This window comes from Ischnura elegans, chromosome 1, assembly GCF_921293095.1.
Source record: "Ischnura elegans chromosome 1, ioIscEleg1.1, whole genome shotgun sequence".
NCBI lineage: Eukaryota > Metazoa > Arthropoda > Insecta > Odonata > Coenagrionidae > Ischnura > Ischnura elegans.
The window spans coordinates 92836190-92858947 of record NC_060246.1 but is presented as its reverse complement, the minus strand read 5'-3'; the positions used below and the strand labels follow the sequence as shown (position 1 = coordinate 92858947).

At 38.8% G+C, this 22758-nt stretch overlaps 1 protein-coding gene across 3 annotated transcripts in view; it reads left to right on the top strand.

Annotated features, from left to right (window-relative positions):
* Window positions 1-22758, top strand: part of LOC124166342 (C2 domain-containing protein 5) — an 84490-nt gene that overhangs the window by 41833 nt on the left and 19899 nt on the right. For all 3 annotated transcript variants that reach the window (XM_046543827.1, XM_046543817.1, XM_046543810.1), the window contains exons 11-19: window positions 3015-3268; window positions 4329-4653; window positions 10427-10651; window positions 12196-12336; window positions 13741-13995; window positions 14242-14430; window positions 16225-16327; window positions 18874-18963; window positions 22328-22476. In XM_046543827.1, the coding sequence (XP_046399783.1) occupies window positions 3015-3268; window positions 4329-4653; window positions 10427-10651; window positions 12196-12336; window positions 13741-13995; window positions 14242-14430; window positions 16225-16327; window positions 18874-18963; window positions 22328-22476 (1731 nt within the window). The remainder of the gene's footprint in view (window positions 1-3014; window positions 3269-4328; window positions 4654-10426; window positions 10652-12195; window positions 12337-13740; window positions 13996-14241; window positions 14431-16224; window positions 16328-18873; window positions 18964-22327; window positions 22477-22758) is intronic.

Here is a 22758-nt window from a genome sequence, read left to right as displayed (position 1 = left end):
TTCAAGACATTGAAGTGGGCCATTGAAGGACTTTCTGGAAACAGCTTATGAAAGTGACTTATAAGAATGCTTCAACAAATACTAATGATCAAAAGTTCCTACAGTTTAGGCCAAATGTTACAAAAATGTTTTGCCAATGTTACTGTTTATTTGTAAACCATCCTCAGGGCTTCAATATGTTATAAGGTTCCTCTTCTATTCCTGCTTAAATTTTCCATTCTGGACGAAAAAATCTAATTGTCTAATCAACCAAGGAGGAAAATTAATCATCGCTTTCATATCACCGGCATCTCACTCTACAATAAATAAGTACAAGGAAAAGAATCCAAGGAAGTTGCTGTATTGTAACATCAAACCATAACCCATTTTTAGAGCGTCAAGAATGGAAAATTTAAGCAGGAATATAAGAGGAATCTTAAAATGTATTGAAGCCCTGAGGATGGTTTACAAATAAACCAAAACGTCGGCAAAACACTTTTGCATCATTTGGCTTGAACTCCAGGAACTTTTGATCAGTAATAAATAGAGGTCAAGACAAGAAAAAAATAAAAATTCAACTAATACTGTGAGGCTAGGATAATTTTCCAGAGCTTTTTTTCCAAAGGTTCTACTTTCCGAAAGGCTATAATAGGGTAGTTTCCTTCATCAAAGAAAACGAAAGGCATTGGTTGCGATTCATTACCCACCATTAGTGTATTCATAATACAGTGGAACCTGTTTAGTACGTTTCTGAAGGGACCACAAAAAATGAACGTACTAACCAGGAAAACGTGCTAACGAGGAAAGTAAAAAATAGCAGTCGGGGTAATTGCAATCTGTGGAAAAGTCGTCATAATTACAATTACTATCGGTAGTTCTCGTAGGATCGCCTTCCTGAGCTCTTTTCACCTTTGAAATAAAGAAAATGGGCGCTACATTGAAAAACAATACCATGTGAATGAAAAATCACAATGTTTCATAGATTTCCCGAAAACAATTACATGAAAACGGCGTCTTTCTCCCGTGATTTATCCTATTTGTATTTATAGAAAGAGGACAAGTAAAGCTAAGTCATTTCTTTTTTCTCACAGCATACTCGGAGAATATAACAACAACCCTGAGTATGTCAACGGGTTGTTTTTAAACATCATAAAAGTTGGACAAAATTATATTAACCTTAAATTACGGCAACAGCCGTACACATTCGCGCTTCTGGAATAAAGCCATATCGATTGTTATAGCGATCGATATATCAAATAATAACACGCAAGATTATTAGATTACGAGGTAATTACAAGAAGAGTTTACATTATAGTTGAAATTTACTTTTAAAGTTTATTTAATGTCGTCTGCTTTCGTGCCGAGATCAAGTATTTTTAAGCTAAGCTTCGCGTGGAGATCCAGAGCATCGTCTGCTCCCGCAGCAGTAGTCAAATACGCACGTCTACGTAGCATTGACGTCGTGCAGTACTGCTATAGATAAAGTGGGAATTGGATAAGACTCATTTCTTCATCATAATAACTCGTGCAATAGCAACAATTGCCCTCTCGTGAAATTTGTGCGCAATGGGCACTCCAGAGGCAACAGAAGGTGAGGAGCTCGGGGTGGGGAAAATTGGGGCTTCTCATTGGCTGCAGTTTTGCATAGTCAGACATTCCTGATAAATGGCCGTATTTTATTATTCATCGCGTCATAAGAATTGAGAAATGCATTTGGATAAATCACGGTCGAAGAAAGATATGTGGAATGAATGCAAAAATTTTAATGGCTAGTAATAATAAATTAAATTATGAATTCGGAGCTTTACGACCCTTAGAACATGGTACTAATATATTAGTATCATGCCTTAGAAGATACTGGAGAACGAATTGCGGGTTGCGTCACGGCTAGCAATTGAGCGTACTAACCAGGAAAGCGCAATTTTTTCAAACGTACTAACCAAATACTTTTACCTGTATTTTGTTCCGATGGTACCGGGACCGAGAGAAATCGTCGTACTAAGGAGGAAAACGTACTAAGGAGGAACGTACTAACCAAGTTCCACTGTATACAAATTATTTGGTTTTAGAAATCCCAGTTCAGACGAATGGCAGTGGTCAATTTTAACCGCATTTTAAAAAGGCCAGATTGGCGCCCATGCGATGCCACGCCATGTGACGTCACAGGGACCTAGTTTCTATACGAGTAGATAGGAGTTTTACTTCATCTGAGATTACCAATGCATGCATGAGGCACAGAGCTCAGGGAAACGTGTCTTAATAATCACCTATTAAAACTGCCTAAGGTCGGAAAGTTTCCTTCGTTTGATAAGGTATTAATAATCCTTATTTAAGCCAAGTGCTACCTGCTAGCAGGGTACTCTGCTACCTGCTAGCAGCCTGCATCGTATCAGTGCTCAAAGCCTCGCCCCAAGGTCACCTCCCACGCTGACAGCGGGAACCAGAATGACGTCATGCGGCGTTTTCCCAGCTTTCATACTTAGCCGTCGCGTTTTCACGCGCTTGAAAATTTTCACTTTTCATTTAATCGCTAAAATTAGGTATCGTCGTTTAAAAATCTAAAAGCGTGAAATGTGTTACCAGGAGTAATAATCTTTCGATTTAGGCAATCAAAAAATAAAAGGAACTACCCTATTGAGTTCTGTGAAAATGGTAATGAAATTACTGAAAATGGTCATCATAAACATGATTTTCCTAAACAAATAGGTCTTAAATACCAGCCAGGCTCTATGAAAAGTAATAAACTCCCCCGAAGAATGACATTAATACATCTATGTAACCCCTCCAAAAATATACACTTTTTGACTTGAATCTTGTGTGACTCAAGTACACACATACAAAGGGAACTAGTGTTGAGTTTGATGGAGTTGGTGATTGCTTTTATTTATGCATCTCTTGTTGACATTGTTGTTGTTATGAAGCATGAGGTAAAAAGTCATTAAGGCGTGAAAGAAAAATGAAAAACTAGTTTTCTTTCCGTTTCTGTGCACTCCCTCAATTTCCTGATAGTTCCCTTTTTCATGCTATATTTCCAGGCATCAACCACTCGAACCCGTAATCCATCTGAGAGTAGGGAATCTGGCGAGGAGAAAGGTGTTGCAGGCTCAGTGGGGGGAATGGCATCGTCAGCGTCTCCACCTCAAAGCCAAGCTCCTCCTCCTCCTCCATCTTCAACGAGTCACCATGCCAGTGGTGCAGTGCACTTTCCTTCTTGTTCTGTTTGCCATATACCGTATGGGCCATCTACTGTCCCATTCCAAATAAGCATGGCCAAGTGTGCCTTATGCAGGTGAGTGTGAATAATTCAGCATTTGTTGCTATTACGGTGTTCCATTTTAGATTAAGGACTATGCACACTAATGTGGGACTAAGATTTATTTCACTTTCCCTGGATGATACTTCCATTTTATTTATTTTACTTGTCACTACATCAAGAGTTGTGGTGAATGCCAGATTTTTCTCATTGATCTTTAAACTGATAATCCTGGGAGACCTGTTAAATCATGGGCTTAAAGTCAATGGTGTAAACATGATGATGTATAATGAATATGCTAACAATGTAGTGCATGTCCACTTTAATGTTGACTCGTACAACTAGTTTTGACGCATTCAAGCATCATCTTTGGGTATCCTAATGGTTCTGGGTTGTGGGAGTTTTAATACCTGATGTAAGAATGAACAGGGGAAGGACAAGGAGGTGGGATGTAAGGCATGAGGGATAGTTTTGAGGAGTGGTTTTGATATTCATTGTCATTCATCAGTCTTTATCCTCTCTTCCTTCCTCCTTTTGGTGATTTTCCACTGTTCAAGGGCATCCAATGGTCGTCCCTTTTGCTCTTAGTGAAGGATTTTGGGGTTGAAACGGCATTGGTGTTTTTCTTCTAGCTGATGTTTGGCTAAATGGGATGTTTCTTTCTCAGTTTTTCTAAAATCTTATCCACCAGGGTGTCACTTCATAACCAGTAGTGAAGGCATCTTTTGCAATCCCACAACCCAGAACCATGATGAATACCCCAAGATGAATCATGAATGTGTAGAAACCAGTAGTACAAGTCAAAATTAAAATGGATATATAATTCATCTGTTGTATATTTCATTTTCATCATGAACTTGATCCCTCCTTAAGTTGTTGAGTTTATTATAATGCTTAGGGACATTTGTTAAATGTCCAATTATTATTGTTGCCTGACAGGATAATGTGAAATTTCTCTGTTATATTACTTTCTAATTTATAAGTGGTTACTTTTTCAACCTTTTCAGTTCATCTTTGATTAGGACTTAATAAGTGAGTGATCATTTGTGGATGGTAGTCATGTTTTTATCTTGTACTTTAATCCTTTATCTTTCAGGAGAGGATGTGTTCCTGATGTCCTTCTTGCCACTTGTGAACCCCCTGAGGGGTTAGCCACCATTGGTGTGGGGTCCCTGATTCAGGCGTATGCCAGTCGGGGGAGGAGGGGCGAAGGTGGCTATGGTGGAGGAGGGGGCGGAGGCGGAGGTGGAATGGGAGGCGGGGGAGTAGTTAACGTTGGTGTTGGTGGTGGTGGTAGCTCAAGAGGGGAAGCCTCAGCGAAGGACATTTCAGATGGGTTGCCCTTTCTGGAGTATGACCTCCACAGGGCTCTGGCCAATAAACTTAGACTGTGTGGCATGAATGCTGTCTTTGGACTCAAGGTGATTTTTAGTCAGTTTTTGATACTTTTCATGTTAATTGGCATTCAGTGATTGTGGTATTTATGCTTAGTTATTGTCACAATAAGGAAGAAAGTGTTGAGTTGGAAATATCTCCGAACACACAGTACAATGTGTGCCTTTTATTGATATATGAGTCAAGCTTGTTTCATTTGACATAGGTGAAGTGAAACACGAAGGATACTCAACAGTGCAGTGGCGGATCCAGGGTAGGGACAGTGGGGTGGGTCTAGGTGAAGGGACTGGGGTGTAACCTCCCAGCAGTTGTGGGGTCCTGGACAAAAATTTTGAGAATATTGAGGCTGGTAACAACACTTTGAGGTTTTCTCATTTCTAATTTTGCAAAGAATCAAGTTTCCAAGGAATGACCAAGTTACCAGTTATCTGGTGTAAATTGGATACCCTTGGTGGCACGGGGGGCTATATATCTCCTAGGCCATTTCTGGACCTGCCACTGAATTTGTGCGGTAATTTTCAATATCGTGTGAAACAGAATTACCATGCTAGCTTGCAAGCATATTTAATGCTATAATTTTTTAAATATGCATGTCTCTTCTTACTTTGTACCTATTTAAATCTGCACTAGTTAACGGTGGTGTATCTATGGAGGGGCTAAGGGGGCTATAGCCCCCCCCCCCCCCCATTGAGTATCCAATTTACACTAGATAGAATGGTGATTTTTTTCTGACCCCCACTGCTGCTGGGATTTTAACTCCCATTCCCCCGCCCCCCTTATCCCTATCCTGGATTTGCCACTGCTAGTTAGTACAGTAAACTCTCGATTATACAAAGTCAGTGGGACCGGGAAATTGGCACTTCCTAAAATCGAGTTTCGTAATTTCAAACCTTTTTCATAAGTCACGAAAAAATGTTCGCTTTTGTTTCTTCCACCCTTTTTTGTCTTTAGTGGCCTTATTTAAATGTTTTCGGTGGTTATTCACGGTAGAATTCTTAGAAAAGGCTTTTTGTTATCGATTTATGCTGTGAAAGATCGTTAAATAATTATACCACCATAAATTTCCCATTTCTTGTACATACTTCAATATCAACGATTGCTTAAGAAATTCCCAACCAGTTTAGAAAACGTAATCAAATAATGAATTGCATAGTTTATTATAAGAATTTAATGTTATAAATTTGTGGTTAGGAGCGAATAGAAACTATTAAGTACGCGTAAGATGTACCTATATTTGTTTCCAACACCCACGGAATTTTAGCGCCAGCCGGCCTAACCATACTGTAAGGGCCTAATCGCCATTTATGTCGCCCTCTATCGCTCAGTGACGAGAAAAAAAAAAGAAAAACGAGGGCCTTAACCCGTTTCCGATGTAACCTTCGTAAGTTAATATTTAGAGTTACTCCGTATTTTCAGCTGAATGTGCTATCTTTTCAATTAGTTATTTTCATTGAGATTCAGTTACGATCATAAATTACGTAGGATATGATTATCCTCTGGCGAATATTTGAAGTAAATTCTGTTTGAGTTCTCCATCCAGCTACTGTGCTCCATCATCTTTGCAGACGTTGCTATGAAAGACTTTATTCATCATCAGGAGCATATTCTTCATACCGGGTGTGAGGTGCTATGTTCATATAGTATGTCTCTCTTCTTTTATGTCGACAGGAGCAAGGTTCCAACCAGAAAACAACAGGAGAAACATCTTCCATTATCGGAGAAATAAAGAGAGAAGTGTTATTATCCACATTGATTGTTTTCCTACAAGAGACGTTTCATCATTTCTCAACGTGTGTGGAGTATTGGTTCACTTGCGTGAATTCCCAAAAATGACACGCAAAAACCTGTACCTTCACCTCATTTAGTTTTCGTGTTCCTTTCGCCGCCGTATTGAAAGTTATACAAAGGATCATTGACATAGAGAAAAGATTTTCTTAGTTTTACCACTAAAAAATAGTCACGCCATAATCGTAAATAAATATAGTCTTGAAAGAGCAAAGAAAATAATTTAAATTGAAAAGTCAGCAGAGAAGAAGAGAGATAATTATAAGCACGGCACCATTTCCCCGTTAGTGGAAGATACTTCTTCAGCCTCTCTCCGGTTAAAAACTTACCCCCGTTGCAGGTAAAGATGAACCATGCCCTTCTCCACAGTCGGAGAACGCTACCAGTGGGGGGAGGGGGGGAGGGTTGAATAAGGGTGGAATGAGGAAAGAAGTGTGGTCAGCATAACGAGGGGTGAAGGGGCAGGAGAAAGAAGGGTGGGGAAAGGGTCTTCAGCTCTGCATCAGTCTACGTTTGGGGGCCGTATTTTTTTACGATGCACTCAAGGTCCTGTCACCTTGGGGAGGGAGTGAATGGGGAATGCTGGGGAAGGAGGGGTTTGGGATGCATAAGGTGGGTGTCAGCAAGATCAGCAGAAGGCCGCATGAGGGAGTAAACAAAGACTTTGGAAAGAAAGATCTCTCGGAATGGGAGAACGGGGAGGCACGCGAGAAGAAAGTTCATGGTTAGAGTTAGAAGTGCGTCTTCATTACGAGTAGCCTGAAAAATAAGTTCGTGGTAAATAGAGCCCAATACTTAAGATATTTAAGTTGTTTATTCAGGAAGGCTAATATATACATGAAAAGATATTACCTAGAAAAATCCGTTATTGTTTTGCTTTTTGCCCTTCTCCATCGCCGCTTCCCATGGTTTCTCACTTGCATAAATGGGAATTAAATTGGGGATCTAAATCGTTAGCCAGATCAAAATATCTTAATGTTTGGAGGGCAGCGTATACTTCTTTTTTATTTGGTGAAATTACTTCCTCACTTTCATCTTCGTCGTCACTGCTATTATGACTAGTCTTGGCTGCTGCTTCATCCGACGTAGGTACCGGCGTCGCATTGTCGCAAGCCTAGATATCATCGTCTAGGGCAATATAATCATTTGATGTTGCGCGTTGTGCTCATCCTGCTTTGTCGAAGTATTTTTCTAAATCATCTTTTAAGCCTCTTATCTCCTCCGCGATTTCATCCGCTGAAGCTTCCTACCTACCTACCTGAAGCCCTACCTACCTGATTCGAATCAACCATAGCCGTGATATTATAGCGGTAGAATTACTAGCAGGCTCGTTGTATCAATTACCAACCTCGAGAACATCCTCATGATGCGCTATCAAAGGGAATCCGCCCGATTTCAGCAATTTGCGATTGTAGTGGAGGAAATCAAGTACGTCTTTGAACCGTGTTTCTGCGATGAAAAATAACAATTTTATTAACTTAGCCATTTAAGCAAAGTTAACAAAATCGTTATTTCTCATCGCAGAAACACGGTTCAGAGACGTACTTGATTGCGTGATTGGCAGAAGTGCGATGCAAACAATTATTTTTTGATGATGGCATTGATTGATAGATTTTCGAAATGCAGTCAGAGCGGTCACTTTGGGGAGGGAGGCCCCCGCTCGGAGTGTCGAGAGCTCGTCGAATTTTGCTAACAATAGGTGACGTCATGAGAGATAGCACTGTCATTGCTGCATTTGCATTCAAGGCATCTGTCGCGTTTGTTACATTTTTAGTTAACCTGCGGCCGATGATTGTTGCGCAATCAATATTTCTGCCTAAAATGCCCTATCTACAAACCGTGAATTTGATGATATTTAGACCGTGAAAACCTGGAAAAAACCGTGAATTTTATAATGTAGTTAGAGTGGGAACCCTGATTTATCTGCACCAGTGTATTCAAAGTGCATTTATAGGTTTGTGTGCCATGACTACACATTGACCTTAAGACTGTGCCTAAGCCGGAAGACTGGTAACCAAAGTGTTCATAACCCTTTCAAAAATTCAGACACTTCTTCACTTCCCTGCCTTCTGCATTTTCCCACTCACAACCTATAGCAGGCCCTGAATTTTGTTAACGATAGGTGACGTCATCAGAGATATTTTTGACTTCATATTAGATACTGTCATTGCTGTATTTGCATTCACGGCTTAAAATGGCTTATCCAAAGGCCGTGAATTTGATGACTTGAAGACAGTAAAAACCTGGAAAAAACCGTGAATTATATAATTTTGTTAGAGGGGAACCCTGTATAAACTTTACCTTTGTGGACGCACAGGTTACAGGATGCAGGGGATGTTTGGTTAATATTGCATTAGATAGTTACACCATTGCCACATTTGAATCAGCTTCGTTGTCACTGTGGAGATGAGTGTTTACAGTAGACCCTCGTAAATACGAGCGACCTTATTACGAAACAAATTGATGGCCTCACGAAAAGGCTTATCCAATCGTGCGAAAGATCCACAGAGAAAAAAATCATTCGCCTTGACCGGGATTCGAACCCGGATCCCCCGATTTCCGGTCGAGTGCTTTAGCCAGTTAAGCTACTGAGGCGTCATTCTTCCCTGTGGATATTTTCGGACACTACCGGACAAGATGTATGTCCGACACACAGGGAAGAATGACACCTTGGTAGCTTAACTGGCTAAAGCACTTGACCAGAAATCGGGGGATCCGGGTTCGAATCCCGGTCAAGGCGAATGATTTTTTTCTTTGTGGATCTTTCTCACGATTGTGCATTGCGGGTGACTCCCGTAAAAGTTATCACCGCGGCTAGTCCCGGTATACTTTAAACAAGGCTTATCCAATGTTTAGTGAAAGAAACATTATTACAAAATTTTTGTTATTACAAAATTACAAACCTCAGTCCCTGTCCCGGCGGTTACAAAGAGAACTTTATTATGAAGTACCACGGATAACCGACGGTATTTAGGTGGATATACACTACGCAACGTCTTAACCATCACACTACGTTTAAGTCACTCAACTTAATGAAGGACATCTTAAATTTCAGAGATACAAACATTTTAAAAATTCAAGCACTCCCAAAATTTCAAATTTGGTGCCTTTGGAGTTGGACAATGTGATGCAGTGTGGTACAGAGGAACTCTCTCTCTGGTACAGTCTGAGCAAAATATCACTTAATCCGTTGTGAAGTTAGGAACTGTTCAGTGTTTCACCCATTCTTCCCCGTGGACTGCGATTTTTTTTGGCTCCAGCCACATTGCACGTGCAGCTAGATCAGTTGGTCAGAATCGTGAGTTAAAGCGATTGTAATGTAGTGTTACATTCTGCAGGAAAGCAACACTTTTTGCTGCCAACTAATGTGCTTGTTTCTTTGTATAATTGTAATTTATGTACGTATATCATACACATGGCTCTTAAGCTATTCCGCGGTGCGACTTTAAGTACAGAGATTTAAGGGACAAGAAATTTTGTCGAGGTATGTGTTTTTTTGAGATGATTCCTAAAAGTTCTTATGAACTTTGTTATTATGAACCTCCATTTTTTCGGTCCCACGAAATTCGTAATAACAAGAGTCTACTGTAACAATTTAGCCTTGTGCAAATTTGGGTCTTCCACATGATGTTCAAAATATTGAGGGATATATTTGAGCATAATCAATCATGCTCGAAAAAATATAGATGCGGCTATAGTATTTCATTTTTTAATTCCATCAATTAGAAACTGTAAGGTGACTTTAAAAATATGTAGAGGTACTCTATTTTCAAATTTCAGGATTGAAATGTGAGTGATAGTAGATCTTTTCAAGTATAAATAAACGATATCCATATTTATTATAAAATTTTGTGAAAAAATATGCTTTTAAGTACAGCAAAAAATGTTTCATTTTATTATAATCATAAGAAAACTAGATATTTCATGTTTTTTTTTACCTTGAATTGATGCCATGAACATGTTATTTTAGTTGTTTGTGTTCCTTATGCAATTATTTCCCCTTTTTTTTTAAAGGTTGAAGTGCGGGTTGGAGAAAAGCTTTTGGTTGCAGTTGCCACCGGAACTGGTGCTCTAGTGTCAGCCCTACCTAAACCAACAGTGCCCTGCGTACGTCCACAGGCCAGTCATCAGAGTGGCCAAATCACTGGGAGTCAGGCGGCTTTAGCCGATGCATTGCAGAGGAATTTGGAAGAGACCGTGAAAAGGTGTCGAGAAACTTTTTTACTTGATCCACCGAAGGTAAGTAATCTTCTCAGAACTTTAACTGAAATTATTTCCTAAAAATGATACTTGTAAACCATAATTGCACATTCATTAAGTGAGATCTAAGTGAGGCACAATTCTTATATGATCATTGTAATCATATACAGTGGATCCTTTCTCTGTTGTGATTAAATAGTCTCTTCTGTTAATAATAATATGAGACTTATTTATGAAATTGGCTTTGTTTTCAATAAAGATTTTAGTTTAGGAATGAGAAAAAAATTTATTACGTTTCGAGGCTGTTTATGAGCTCTAAGGTTTCAACGACGCTGTCTACTTTTGTCATTATGGTTACAGATTGACCCTGTAGACTTCAGCATTTAAACGTACTGAAATACCTCAGACACCTCAATTCAACATTGTTCAAGGAGCCTGTCTTGCTCGACTGTTTATGTAATATGCATTATAAAATCAAAGCTGAATACATACAGTAGAAAATCTTTAATGTGGAATTCTAAACTATGGAATGTATGCTAAACTGAAGATTTTTTTAAATTTTGTCAGCAATATGTTTTCTGTTACCCACGCAAAATGATGGCAGACTGAGCCATTAAAAAGCCTCCCATACACACTTTTTGGCTTCCGAGTTCATCCGAAATGAGAAGTTTATTTGTAGTGTGCCTATTAGCAATGGTGATTCAGCACGATGGGAATACTAGCATGCACTGTCTTATTCCACGGGCTCACCCCACCTCTATGGTATGAGTAGATGTGGGGAAAGTTGCTTAGGCAGCACAATGCTCAAAACTGACTGGCCTTGTTTCTCGGGAGTTTCAAATGAAACATGTTTGGACTTAGAATAACTTTAAGCTTCAGTCTGCATAGGGAAAACTTATATATTCAACAGAATGGGAGTTAATGTGAAAAGTTGCAAGTGCCTCCAAAGTTTGGCAGTTTCTTTGGTGTTATTTTTATAAATGTTAACCACCAAGAAATTTCTCGTGGATTTCCATATTATTCCATCATGCTCGCCTATTTTACTGTGAATATGTGGAGATTTTTTTTCCAATTGGAGTCATTAATTTAAGGTTCTACCCAGGGATTCAGTCATCATCGATATTTCAGGGTATCCTTCATTATACTGGGTTTGAAAAGATTTCTAGTATTTTTCTGGAAAAATTGCTTTTTTTCCTCTGATGAGAAGTTATTGCTTTTTCTTAATGATGACTTATCCACTATATCTGAAATTTAGCATTAAGCTAGATTTTGATTTCCATGATATTACCAGGTATTTAGGGTCAAAATTCCCTTTATGAGTATTTTTATTTTTTCATTTTGTGTTATTCTTTGAAGTGGTTATTTAATATGAAGTTCTTTGATTGCCTATTTTATCTTGCAAGAAATAGTTGCATTAGCAAAGATCACAGAGTGAATTAATGCTGACCAAGTAACCATATAGACTTCAGTTGGTAGAGAAGCAAGTTTTCTGCTTGTTTGTGATTTTTTTATCCAAACTGTGTTTTGTCTTTATTATGAGCTTATTTTATTGCTTTGTAATGTTATGCCCTTTTACAATTAAGTTCACCCAGGAAAACACGTGGCCCAATGGCACTGGACGCAGTGGAAATTCTGATACTGATGATTCAGGAGAAGATGAACATCAGCACTCTCTACCCCAACTGGATCTGTCTGCAGGAAATAAAGATACATGTGTCCTAGAGGTATATTTTACTTTGCTATGTCTTTAAAATCGTATGACATATCACAGTGGAGTGGATCACAATAGGATTTTCAAATAAGAAAGTCTGATCTACATTTGTCATGGATAAGCTTGTGGAATTTATGCTACCTTCCATCTTACATGGTGATGGGATATTTCTACAAATATACAGTGCAACCTCGATATAACGACACCCCACGGTGCACTAATAAACACTCGCTATAGCGAATTCTCGCTTTAGTGGAGGTGGAGCAAATAATAGCCAATATACCTGTTACGAACAGATATACAGGAACAGAAGTGGTGCGGCGACAGATAAACATCTATCCGATAAACGTAAGCATAAATCCAGGCGAAAGGCGATGTTTTTTTGCATCACTAAATTTCCTTACTCAAATAACGACTAACTATTCAAACAATTTATAAGCGCCGCACTGAATAAAAATCATGCAAAGCATTACCAACCCTCGGCTACACCGTGCAGTGACCCATCAGCGACGTACTTCCCAAACCTACCTTCCCTTCCCTTACCCCCTCCACCAAATAATACACCGCAATTCAAGACACCACTTCTCTCACAAACTATCAGCAATACATTGTATGCTTCACAGATTATGATTGATTCCATTGTCGAATTACAACAGGATGAAGGAGCTAAACACAATCAAACTAATTGCATCCAATAATGGGTACTCCGAAGTTCCCCCCCTTTCTCCACCTCCACTCTACCTCCCCTCTAACGCCTTCAAGGGTATAAATTCTGTGTACTGAGACTTGTAATTGCCAGATGATGATACGCTGTATCGAAACCGGTCGCAATATATTTTATTTTGTGAAACAGCTAAGTGTTTTCTTAACCTTTGTGCATCATGCAAAGCATTGTTTCGTCAATCATTATATTTATCGAACGACAGTTTACCACATATATTTGAGACTGAGCACTCCATTAACTTCATTTCTAACAGATCGCTAGCAATTACAGAGGTTAAGGGGTCTTGATGAAAGTCTTCCGGCGGTGAAATCCTCGCTATGGCGAGAGCCAACGCCGAAAGGGTCTCGTAAAAACGAATTTTTAAAACGCTTATTATAGGGTCAATTGACGGTGCATCGGCTATCTCTCGTAATAGCGGGGGTGTCGCTATAGCCCGTACTCGCTTTAACGAGGTTCCACTGTAGATGCCTATGTGTCTACATCTGTGGATATAACTTGATCAGATAAAATGTTTTGCATGCAAGCTGCTCCTATTTTCTGCTTCCCCTTTAATTTCATGATTTCAAGTTCTCACTATAGTTTATGTGATGCTGGTCAAGTGCCCTGAGGCACTAACCCCTGTTGATCATTCAGAAGATGTTTGATTTGTAGTTTGTCTTTCCTAATGGTGTTGTTTTCTGTTCTTGTATGCAGGTAGACGATGATGAAGATGCTGAAGCTATTGCATTATTAGTAGCTGGTCCTCCACTTCCACCCAAAGGCTTTCATGTTGCTGCTACAGAAAGAATTCCTGGACTTTGTTATTGTCTTCCCCTTTCTGCTACCTCAGCTCTTTCCTCATCGCATGGCTGTCAGATTCCTACTTGCTTCTCTTGTCTTCGTCCATCTCCAGTATTAGACCCCAAAGCCCCTTTGAGGGTGGTGAGAAACCTCCAGATGTTCTCTCAGGTGAGTTTCAAGTTTTAAGTCATTTTCAGTTTATTTAGTGTCTTCTGTCTCATTGATATAAAATTTGGAGTCAATGATAAAACCAATTTTTTATCGGGAATAAAGGGAATTGCACTATCTTCAGTGAGGACAAATATTCCAATCTAACTTTGAAGAAATTTTGTATTAGCGGTTTTGCTATTAATCTTCTACAGTTTAAGTGATTAAATATATATGCCATTTCTTTTTATCATGATTGTTTTTCAGGTGTGGCGTGCTAAGCTATCGCCTCCGCCTGCAGGATCTGTGCTGGGCTCCCAGTACCAAAGTTCAAGTTTATCTTCGAGTGCTGCGGGCATTCCTCAAGTAAGCCATATAGGTCAAGGCAGTGCCACCCAACCTCTTTCTCTTGGTCCTCCATCTACAATTGCTCTTCACTTCAACAGATTATTACAGGTAAGATTTTCATCTCAAGTATGCCCTACACTTTGGCACATTTATAGTAGGAGGCCACCCGTCGTTGCTCGGGAATTATAACACCAAGGGAAGTGGGAAACTTGGAACTTGGATTTCATGGTCATATAGGATTCTAATGTTTTCTTTTTAAGCATGTCAAGAGGTTTGCCTAGGATGTCCAACCGTAGAAGTTTTATGACGTGACTTAACCAACAGTAATGAGGAAACTATGCGAAGGTCGCAATCAAAAATAGCAGTATGGAGTTCGTGAGCATGAGATGCATCTATGTTTTAACTTAGGTCGCAATCCGTGCAGCCGTATGGAAACTAATAGCGGACAGACAAACAGACATCCTCTTTTATATTTATACATAAACAACAACTGTTGGTTCTGTATCAAATTCTTTGAACTCTACTATACTTTCCATGTTTCATTTCTCCTTGTAAGACCTTGATTAGAGTAACTAGTGATAGATTCACTTTAACCCTCATCATCATCAACATTCAGCAATCTGGAGATAGGTTTAATGTAGTGCTCCTCTCAGTGTTTCTATCATGTAATATTTTAGCACTTACTGAATTATCCTGTTGTGCATCCTTCATCACCTGCTCCATATATTTCATCCAAGGTTCTCCTTTGCCATTTCTTCAAATAGAAATATAATTGAATTTCACTGTGTGTTCCTTTTTATGGTTTGCAATGCAGTTTGCAGCATTAAATGCAATGGAGCAATAAATTATGACCCAACTGGTCACAATGCATTACACAATGGCTGTTCAGAATTGCAAATAGTTCCGGAAAATTATGTCTATTATAACTTCCAGAGGAATTTCAGCCATGATTACTCTGCTCAGATTACAAATTTTCCACTTGGTTGCAATCGTGCATAAGATTAATAGGTCTTGGTAAATAGTGCGGTCGTAATATCATTAGTCGTAAGATTAGCCTTAGAGAGCAGTTCATTAATTAAACTTAGGCATTTATACAATTAGTTTTAATAATTATAAATATTTTTGAGTAATTGGTTGCCAAATATCCATTATAATATTAAAAGCCACCAAAAAATCTTTAGTTGACTTTAAGGAATGGATGCAAAAAGATAAAATATGTAGAATGCAAGAAATTAATATGTATTGATTTGAATTAGAATCAATGGTACCTTAAGAAACAATGTTATTTACCAGCAAATAAATGATAAATCAGAGTAAAATATTTATTGAAATACATTAATGTTGGATCCCTCTACGTAAGGAACTTAAATGGTGCACTCTGCTGAATTTGGTTCCACAGAGTGAAAATAATGTCAGGCTTTTAAAGATCATCTTTATTAAAGGGTACCTTCCAGGGTGTCTTTCTTTGTATATTTTTCCTGTTAAAGGCAAAGAAATTTTACATCCTTTGGTTCAACTTGACAAGGTGGTTGAATTGTTATCTAGTCTGGTCCTACCATTCAGTAAGCAATTAGTTGCCATATACAGTGGAAGCTCGATCTATCGTTTTTCAGGGGGATGGATGAAAAGAATGATGAATGCAGGAAAACGATCAATTCGGGAATGTTTGGATAGGTTGCCTATGTCGCAGGAAACGCAGGGAAAAAATTACATTGTCTTTATGGAACTTTATTTGGGACCAGGAACGGCGAACGATGAATGCGGGAAAACGATCAATGTGGAAACGATAGATCGGGGTTCCACTGTAGATTAAGCTAACAATTAAAATTTACATCAAAATTTGTGAAATCTGAAACTATCTTGGCAGAAATGTTTCAATATTTGCTTGTGAACATATTTCAGGGTGTTTTCTTCAAGTTAAGAAAAATGTCTCCATGTGCCCTTGCAAATCTTACTTTTCGAGTTGATCTTCCAGAACCTGAAGAGGTTCAGCTCTATGTTGTTGGTAAGTATATCGTTTTTCTTTGTAATCTCTCAGTAATTAAAGTAAAATATTTTGAGCTCTAAAGATAATTAAATTTTGTGCAAAACTTCCCTTTAAAGAACATCCATGAACCAAAATTTCTGACTCAAAGAGCATGTCATGAGCTTCTGGAAGCCTACTCCACTTTCATGAAAAATATTTTTTTTTGCTACCCCAGTCAGAATTTCTCATCCCTTCAAATAATTTCCCTATAGGGGTCCTGTTGTGTGTTGAATGCGATGGTGGTTGGCATAACATGGTGAAACTCCTTCATGATGCGCAAAGGTTAAGAAAAGGTTAGGAGCTAAACACAATCAAACTAGTTGCATCCAATAATGGGTACTCCGAAGTTCCCCCCTTTCTCCACCTCCACTCCACCACCCCTCTAACGCCTTCAAGGGTATAAATTCTATGTACTGATACTTGTAATTGCCAGATGATGATACGCTGTATCGAAACCGGTCGCAAATATATTTTATTTTGTGAAACAGCTAAGTCTTTTCTTAACCTTTGTGCATCTGCTGTGTGTTTGTGATTTGGGTCTCCAATCTAAGTGAACTCTTTTGTCATCCTGCGGCAATGCAACCCACTAAGTAACTATTTAACCCTTTCAAGACGGTGGTGTTCTCACCTTAGTATGATTGCTGTACTGAGCCCCAAGAGACTCTTCCGGCCCCTCCGTACGGAGCAATTTTGTAGGACATCCATTAATAAGGATCTCGCTGATAATCACGCACTCTCAGCGCCAACCTTTTTCGACCCTTCCCAGTGGGGACTTCGCATTATCTTGGACTCCGAGGGTAGTTGGGCTCCCTCCTTTCAGTGTTTATAACCCTACCAACGGCATTGGTTCACGGTCAATCATGCTTTGTTCATATGAATAGGGTGGTTTCCTATTATTTTTTTATTGCCTAAATCGAAAGATTATTACTCCTGGAGTACGTATTTCACGCTTTTAGATTTTTTAATGATGATATCTATTTTTCGCGATTAAACAAAAAGTGAAAATTTTCAAGCGCGCGAAAACGCGACGGCTAAGTAGGAATGATGGGAAACCTCTCTCCGTGTGGCGTATTTCTGGTTCCCGCTGCCGCCCTGTGAGGTGACCTTGAGGCGAGTTGAGCGCTGATACGACGCAGGCTGCTAGCGGGTAGCTGAGTACCCTGCTGGCTGGTAGCGCTTGGCTTAAATAAGGATTATTAATACCTTATCAAACGAAGAAAACTTTCCGACCTTAGCCAGTTTTAATAAGTGATTATTAAGACATGTTTCCCTGAGCTCTGCGCCTCATGCATGCATTGGTAACCTCAGACGATGTATAACTCCTATCTTCTCGTATAGAAACTAGGTCCCTGTGACGTCACGTGGAGTGGCATCGCATGGGCGCCAATCTGGCCCTTTTCAAATGAGGATAAAAATGGACCATTGCCATTCGTCTAAACCGGTATTTCTAAAACGAAATAATTTGTATATTATGAATATAGTAATGGTGGGTAACGAATCACAATCAATGCCTTTCGTTTTATTTGATGCAGGAAACTACCCTATTAGCTATATGGATAATTGTTGCATGAACGTAAATTGCAGACTTTGAATTGAATTCCTCGTTTTATTCTGAGAATTGTCAAATTTTGAATGAAGCTCTTCAATATTAACGCATGTAATGCAGCAACAATTTCCATGTTTATGTTTATATTTAAATCGAGACATAAGTCAATATTTATCATAGAATTTCATTTAAAAATTGTGAACGGTGGTCAAGACAAATAATTCAATTCTTAGCTTATATTTTTTGAGAAAGGATCGAATATTTATTTTGCAAAATGACTGGGCAAGCCGTGGTCATTCAAGTTTTAACAGAGAAAAAGTTATGACACCAAAATTTCAAGAAAATTATAACAGCGCTTTATTAGTTGTTAAAATTATTTGCCTGGAAAAAATGTTTTTATTTCAATTAAGTTTTATTCTAGTATCACTTTTCTTGGATGTGAAGAAAATTTGTTAAAAGATTTTGTTTTGAGATAAATTTACCTTTGCTTCTGGGGGAAGGTGGCAGCTGCCCCCACCTGACCCCTTCATGGGCGTACCCTAACCGGGTACGCCCATGTGTGCAAACCAGATTTCAGGTTAAATCACTGAAGGAGGGAATTGAGGTGTATGATTGCTACTATTCATTATGCAGTTTGATACTTATTTTTATACGGCTATATTGGACTTGAACTTGGCTTAAGTAGAAAATCAGCTGAATGAATGAATGAATGAAAATGAAAAAGCAGGAGCAATTTCCACAATTTTAAAATTTATTAATACTACCGGTTTCGCTTTTCAGCATCATCAGGTACCTGAAACCGGTAGTATCAATAAATTTTAAAATTGTGGAAATTGCTCCTGCTTTTTCATTTTCATTATGTCACGTTTCCACTCTATCTCGCCTGAAACCTCAGACTATATTAGAAAATCTGCTGTTCAGGCTTCCTCAGTTCAAGTTTCTTGATGAAATTTTGAGTAATGAATATCTTCCTCTTAAGGCATGGTGCTGGGTCTTGGTGAGCGATTGCCTAGAAGACAGAGGGTCCACACCTCTGGTGGGAATTCCAGAGATTCTGCTCGTAAAGCTGGTATGTGTTAGTGTTTAATTTGAGTGATTTTACAGAAAATATATTGAAAACACTACATACAGTGGAAGCCCCTTATAACGAGTACGGGATATAGCGACAAGCTCGAATTAGCGACAGCTACCCAAGGAACCATTTTAAACCCTATGATTTAAATGTAAAATAAATTCGTATTAACGATAATGGCTCGATTCCTCTCTTGCACCATTCGTAATTACGACAGGTTGACTTTTTGACCACGTGCCACATCTCTGGAATTCAATGCTTTTAAAACGGCATTTTTTCCGCCAACGTCGACGTCTACATGTTCCGTATTCTCCTATTCTTCTTTCCTTAATAAATTTCTCGAGTACACATTTCATTGCTCTTTTGTCATCTCCCTCCCGCGCCTCCGCAGTGAGGTTAAAAATTATTCCGCCCGTCTGCTAGCACTATGGCTGGTAAACGTAAGTCCTTGGATTTAAAAACCAAAATGAGAATTATTGCAGATTGTGAAAGTGGAGAGTGTTCAAAGAGTGAAATAGCGAGGCGATTTGGAATTAATACATCAACATTCTTCACTATTTTAAAGAAAAAAGAGCAAATTTGTTCGGCAGTGCTTAAAGAAGGGCGTCCAAGCACTCAAAAACACCTGCGGCCCGGAGAGCATCCGCAGCTAGAAACTGCTCTTTTATCGTGGTTATGCCAGCAAAGAGCCGCAGGCATTCCTATCACTGGCCCTATGATGAAGGCTAAAGCTGAGTATTTGTGTGAGAGGCTTGGTGAAGACAATTTTAAGTGCTCGGATGGATTGTTTGCACGGTTTAAAAATAGGAAGGGGATATCCCTTTACCAACTATCCGGTGAATAATCAAGTGTTGACCTTAATGCCCTGGAAGGCTGGGCTTCGGTCCTTAAAGACTATTTGGACAATTACAGCCCCTGCGATATTTACAACGCGGATGAGACGGGCATATATTTTAACCTTCTCCCGGACAAAACTCTCGCCACTCGAACGGGCCCCTGCAAAGGAGGGAAGAAAAGTAAAGACCGCGTAACTGTTCTTTTATGCGCCAATATGGATGGTTCAGATAAGTTAAAACCGTTCGTGGTGGGGAAATCCGCCCATCCCCGATGTTTTAAGGGAGTTAAAACTCTCCCTTGCACTTACGAAGCAAATAAAAATGCTTGGATGACGGCTGCTATCTTCACGCAGTGGTTACGAGCGTTTGATGCCAGGATTGGTGGAAGGAATAAATAAGTACTATTATTCATTGACAATTGCCCAGCCCACCCACCAATAGAACTAAGAAACGTTAAAATTGTGTTATTGCCGCCTAACACTACGAGCGTTCTTCAGTTCCAGTCAGCATTCCTATCAAAAAGTGTGCGCTACTGCCGCTAGAGGTCTCTACGTCCGCTGATATTGCGTCTGATTGCGTGAATCTCTACGAAACATAAATATTGCTAACAGACAGACAAAGAGTGGACTTCATTTATCATTTGTCCTTCTATTTATTTGAAACAGCTTTTCACCCTTTCCACCGAAGATAATTGATATGACTAATATGCTTTTTAGATGCCGTAATGCTGTTCGGTTTCATGATTCCGATAGCATTTGAGTCGGCTGTTTTGAAACACGATAGTAAACCATTCATACAGGCAGACTTGAAGCATAAGAAGATTACTTCCACCTTCATTCCGCCGTTAACCTGAAAAAGATAGAATTGCAATGCTCATGTGGAACCCTAAAATTTTATCACGCTCCTTTCGTCACCCAATTGCAGCAGCCACCCATCATTTTCATTACTACTCGGAAAGATAGAATTAATTATGTATGTATTAACCTTAAGGTATGAATTTTTGAACAGATTCCGAAGTTTTAGCATTTAATAGTCTGATGCATAGCCATAACTGGTAGTTATGACATGCATATTTGGAGCATCCAAGAAATAAGGATAATAACAGCTCATAATGCACAGTTCAGTACGAGTGAGTCTGAAGCTGGGACTTTTAAAATAGACTTCTTAATGCCTCGGCATATAGCATCCTGCATAATTACATATGATTTGATCATAGATTGCAAGTGAATATGATCATTAGTGAATTAAATGTTCAAAATAATGATTTAAATCGGCTATCATGCTGCAATTTTCGCCTCTCGGCAGAAACAGCCGTGGTGACGCCTGATGAGTGATTTTTTTGTGACGATGTAATTGCATTCGGTAACAACGACAACTCACTATAGCGACAGATTTCTCTGTTCCCAACAGCTGTCGTTATAAGGGGCTTCCACTGTATTTGGCTATCAATTTTCTGTTTAATCCAAATCTGTAGCTGTAAAAATTACAAATGTTTATTTATTTTGATAGATGTTGGCTCTATCAGATGTGTTGAATCACTGTTGCTAATGGAAGTATATATCCATTTGTCTACATATCAAGCATCATTTCTTCTGTTTGGCTAGTGAAAAATAGATTGGAAATGGAAGTTAGTTGCCTCTGTTTTCTATCAATACAATCCTTGATTTGTTTTTTTATCATTTTCAATTGTACATACATATTAGTTTCTCTAAAGGAGCCTTACAGTTTTAGGTGGTAAGGTATTTAGTGGTATGTACCTATTCACTTGTTTATAAAATTACTAGTAGAACATGTAATAAGTGGAGGTATTTCTTTGGTAAAGTATTGGTTCTAACTACGAAAATTTTACATGAGAAGATTGGCATGGACCACTAGTGTCTCACGTCTCCTTTCCTTTGTTCCTTGTCATCTGCTATCTTTGTATCCTTGAAGTCATATTGTGACTAGCTGCACAGCCCCAAACATCTAGCTGAAAGCCATTTCATTAATGGGCTCTGCAGGTATAAATACTTAGACATCATTAGTTAAGGTTATTGCTGGGACCAACTTCCACTGTTGCAAATCGTACAAACAGGCATGTCTTTTAAGTAGAAGTCCATGAAATTTGCAAGACGCGATATCGCAAAATAACACGAAATAACGCGAAATCGGTAAATAAAAACGAAATTTTGCATTTTTTGCAATTTTAGGTAAATTAGTGAAAAAATCACATCTATTGAGTCACAATCTATTAAAGCCTAAGCCTTCATCGTTTAACACTGCCAATGTTCATTTGCTCTGTCTCATTACGATTCCAAGGCTTGTTTAGTCTCACGCTTAACGTATCCGCGTAATATCGCATTATAATAACACCGCCAAGATTTTCTATAACATCGAAATCACATTATTTTCAAACGAATTTTAGCAAAAAATAAAACCACTTTCACGGACCTCTACTTTTAAGGCATATTCTATTATCTAAGATATTGCCCTAATTGATTGAATTTCTTAATGGATAGTTAATTCTTCAGTTTTGCATTCTACAGATGATTCAGAAATGATATTCAGTTTGGAGGAAGAAGAGGAAGCTGCATTGAAAGAGAATCATCAACCTCCTGAATCTAGTACCCCCAAAGCCACCTCAGTGCCCTCTTCAAAAGGGTGCATACCTCTAATGAAGGAAGGAGGACCAACGGTAAGAGCAGAATACATCCTTCGTCAGTAATAAACTTTAAATTTCATTCGAACATCCGATCCATTATCAATCTTTTTACACACTAATCCTGAAAAGCTATCCAAAGTAGCATTTTTTTCTGGGTCAAGGTTTGGGAGGTACCTATCAATATTTTAAACAGGGTGCTTTAGTATGCTGTCTACAAGTGGGAAATGGAATAGGCATAGTTTCTCGATAGAGGTTTAAGTAGTTAGGTTTAAGTAGTTAGGTTTCTGTTGAATGTCCTTGACTGTTCAATCTATT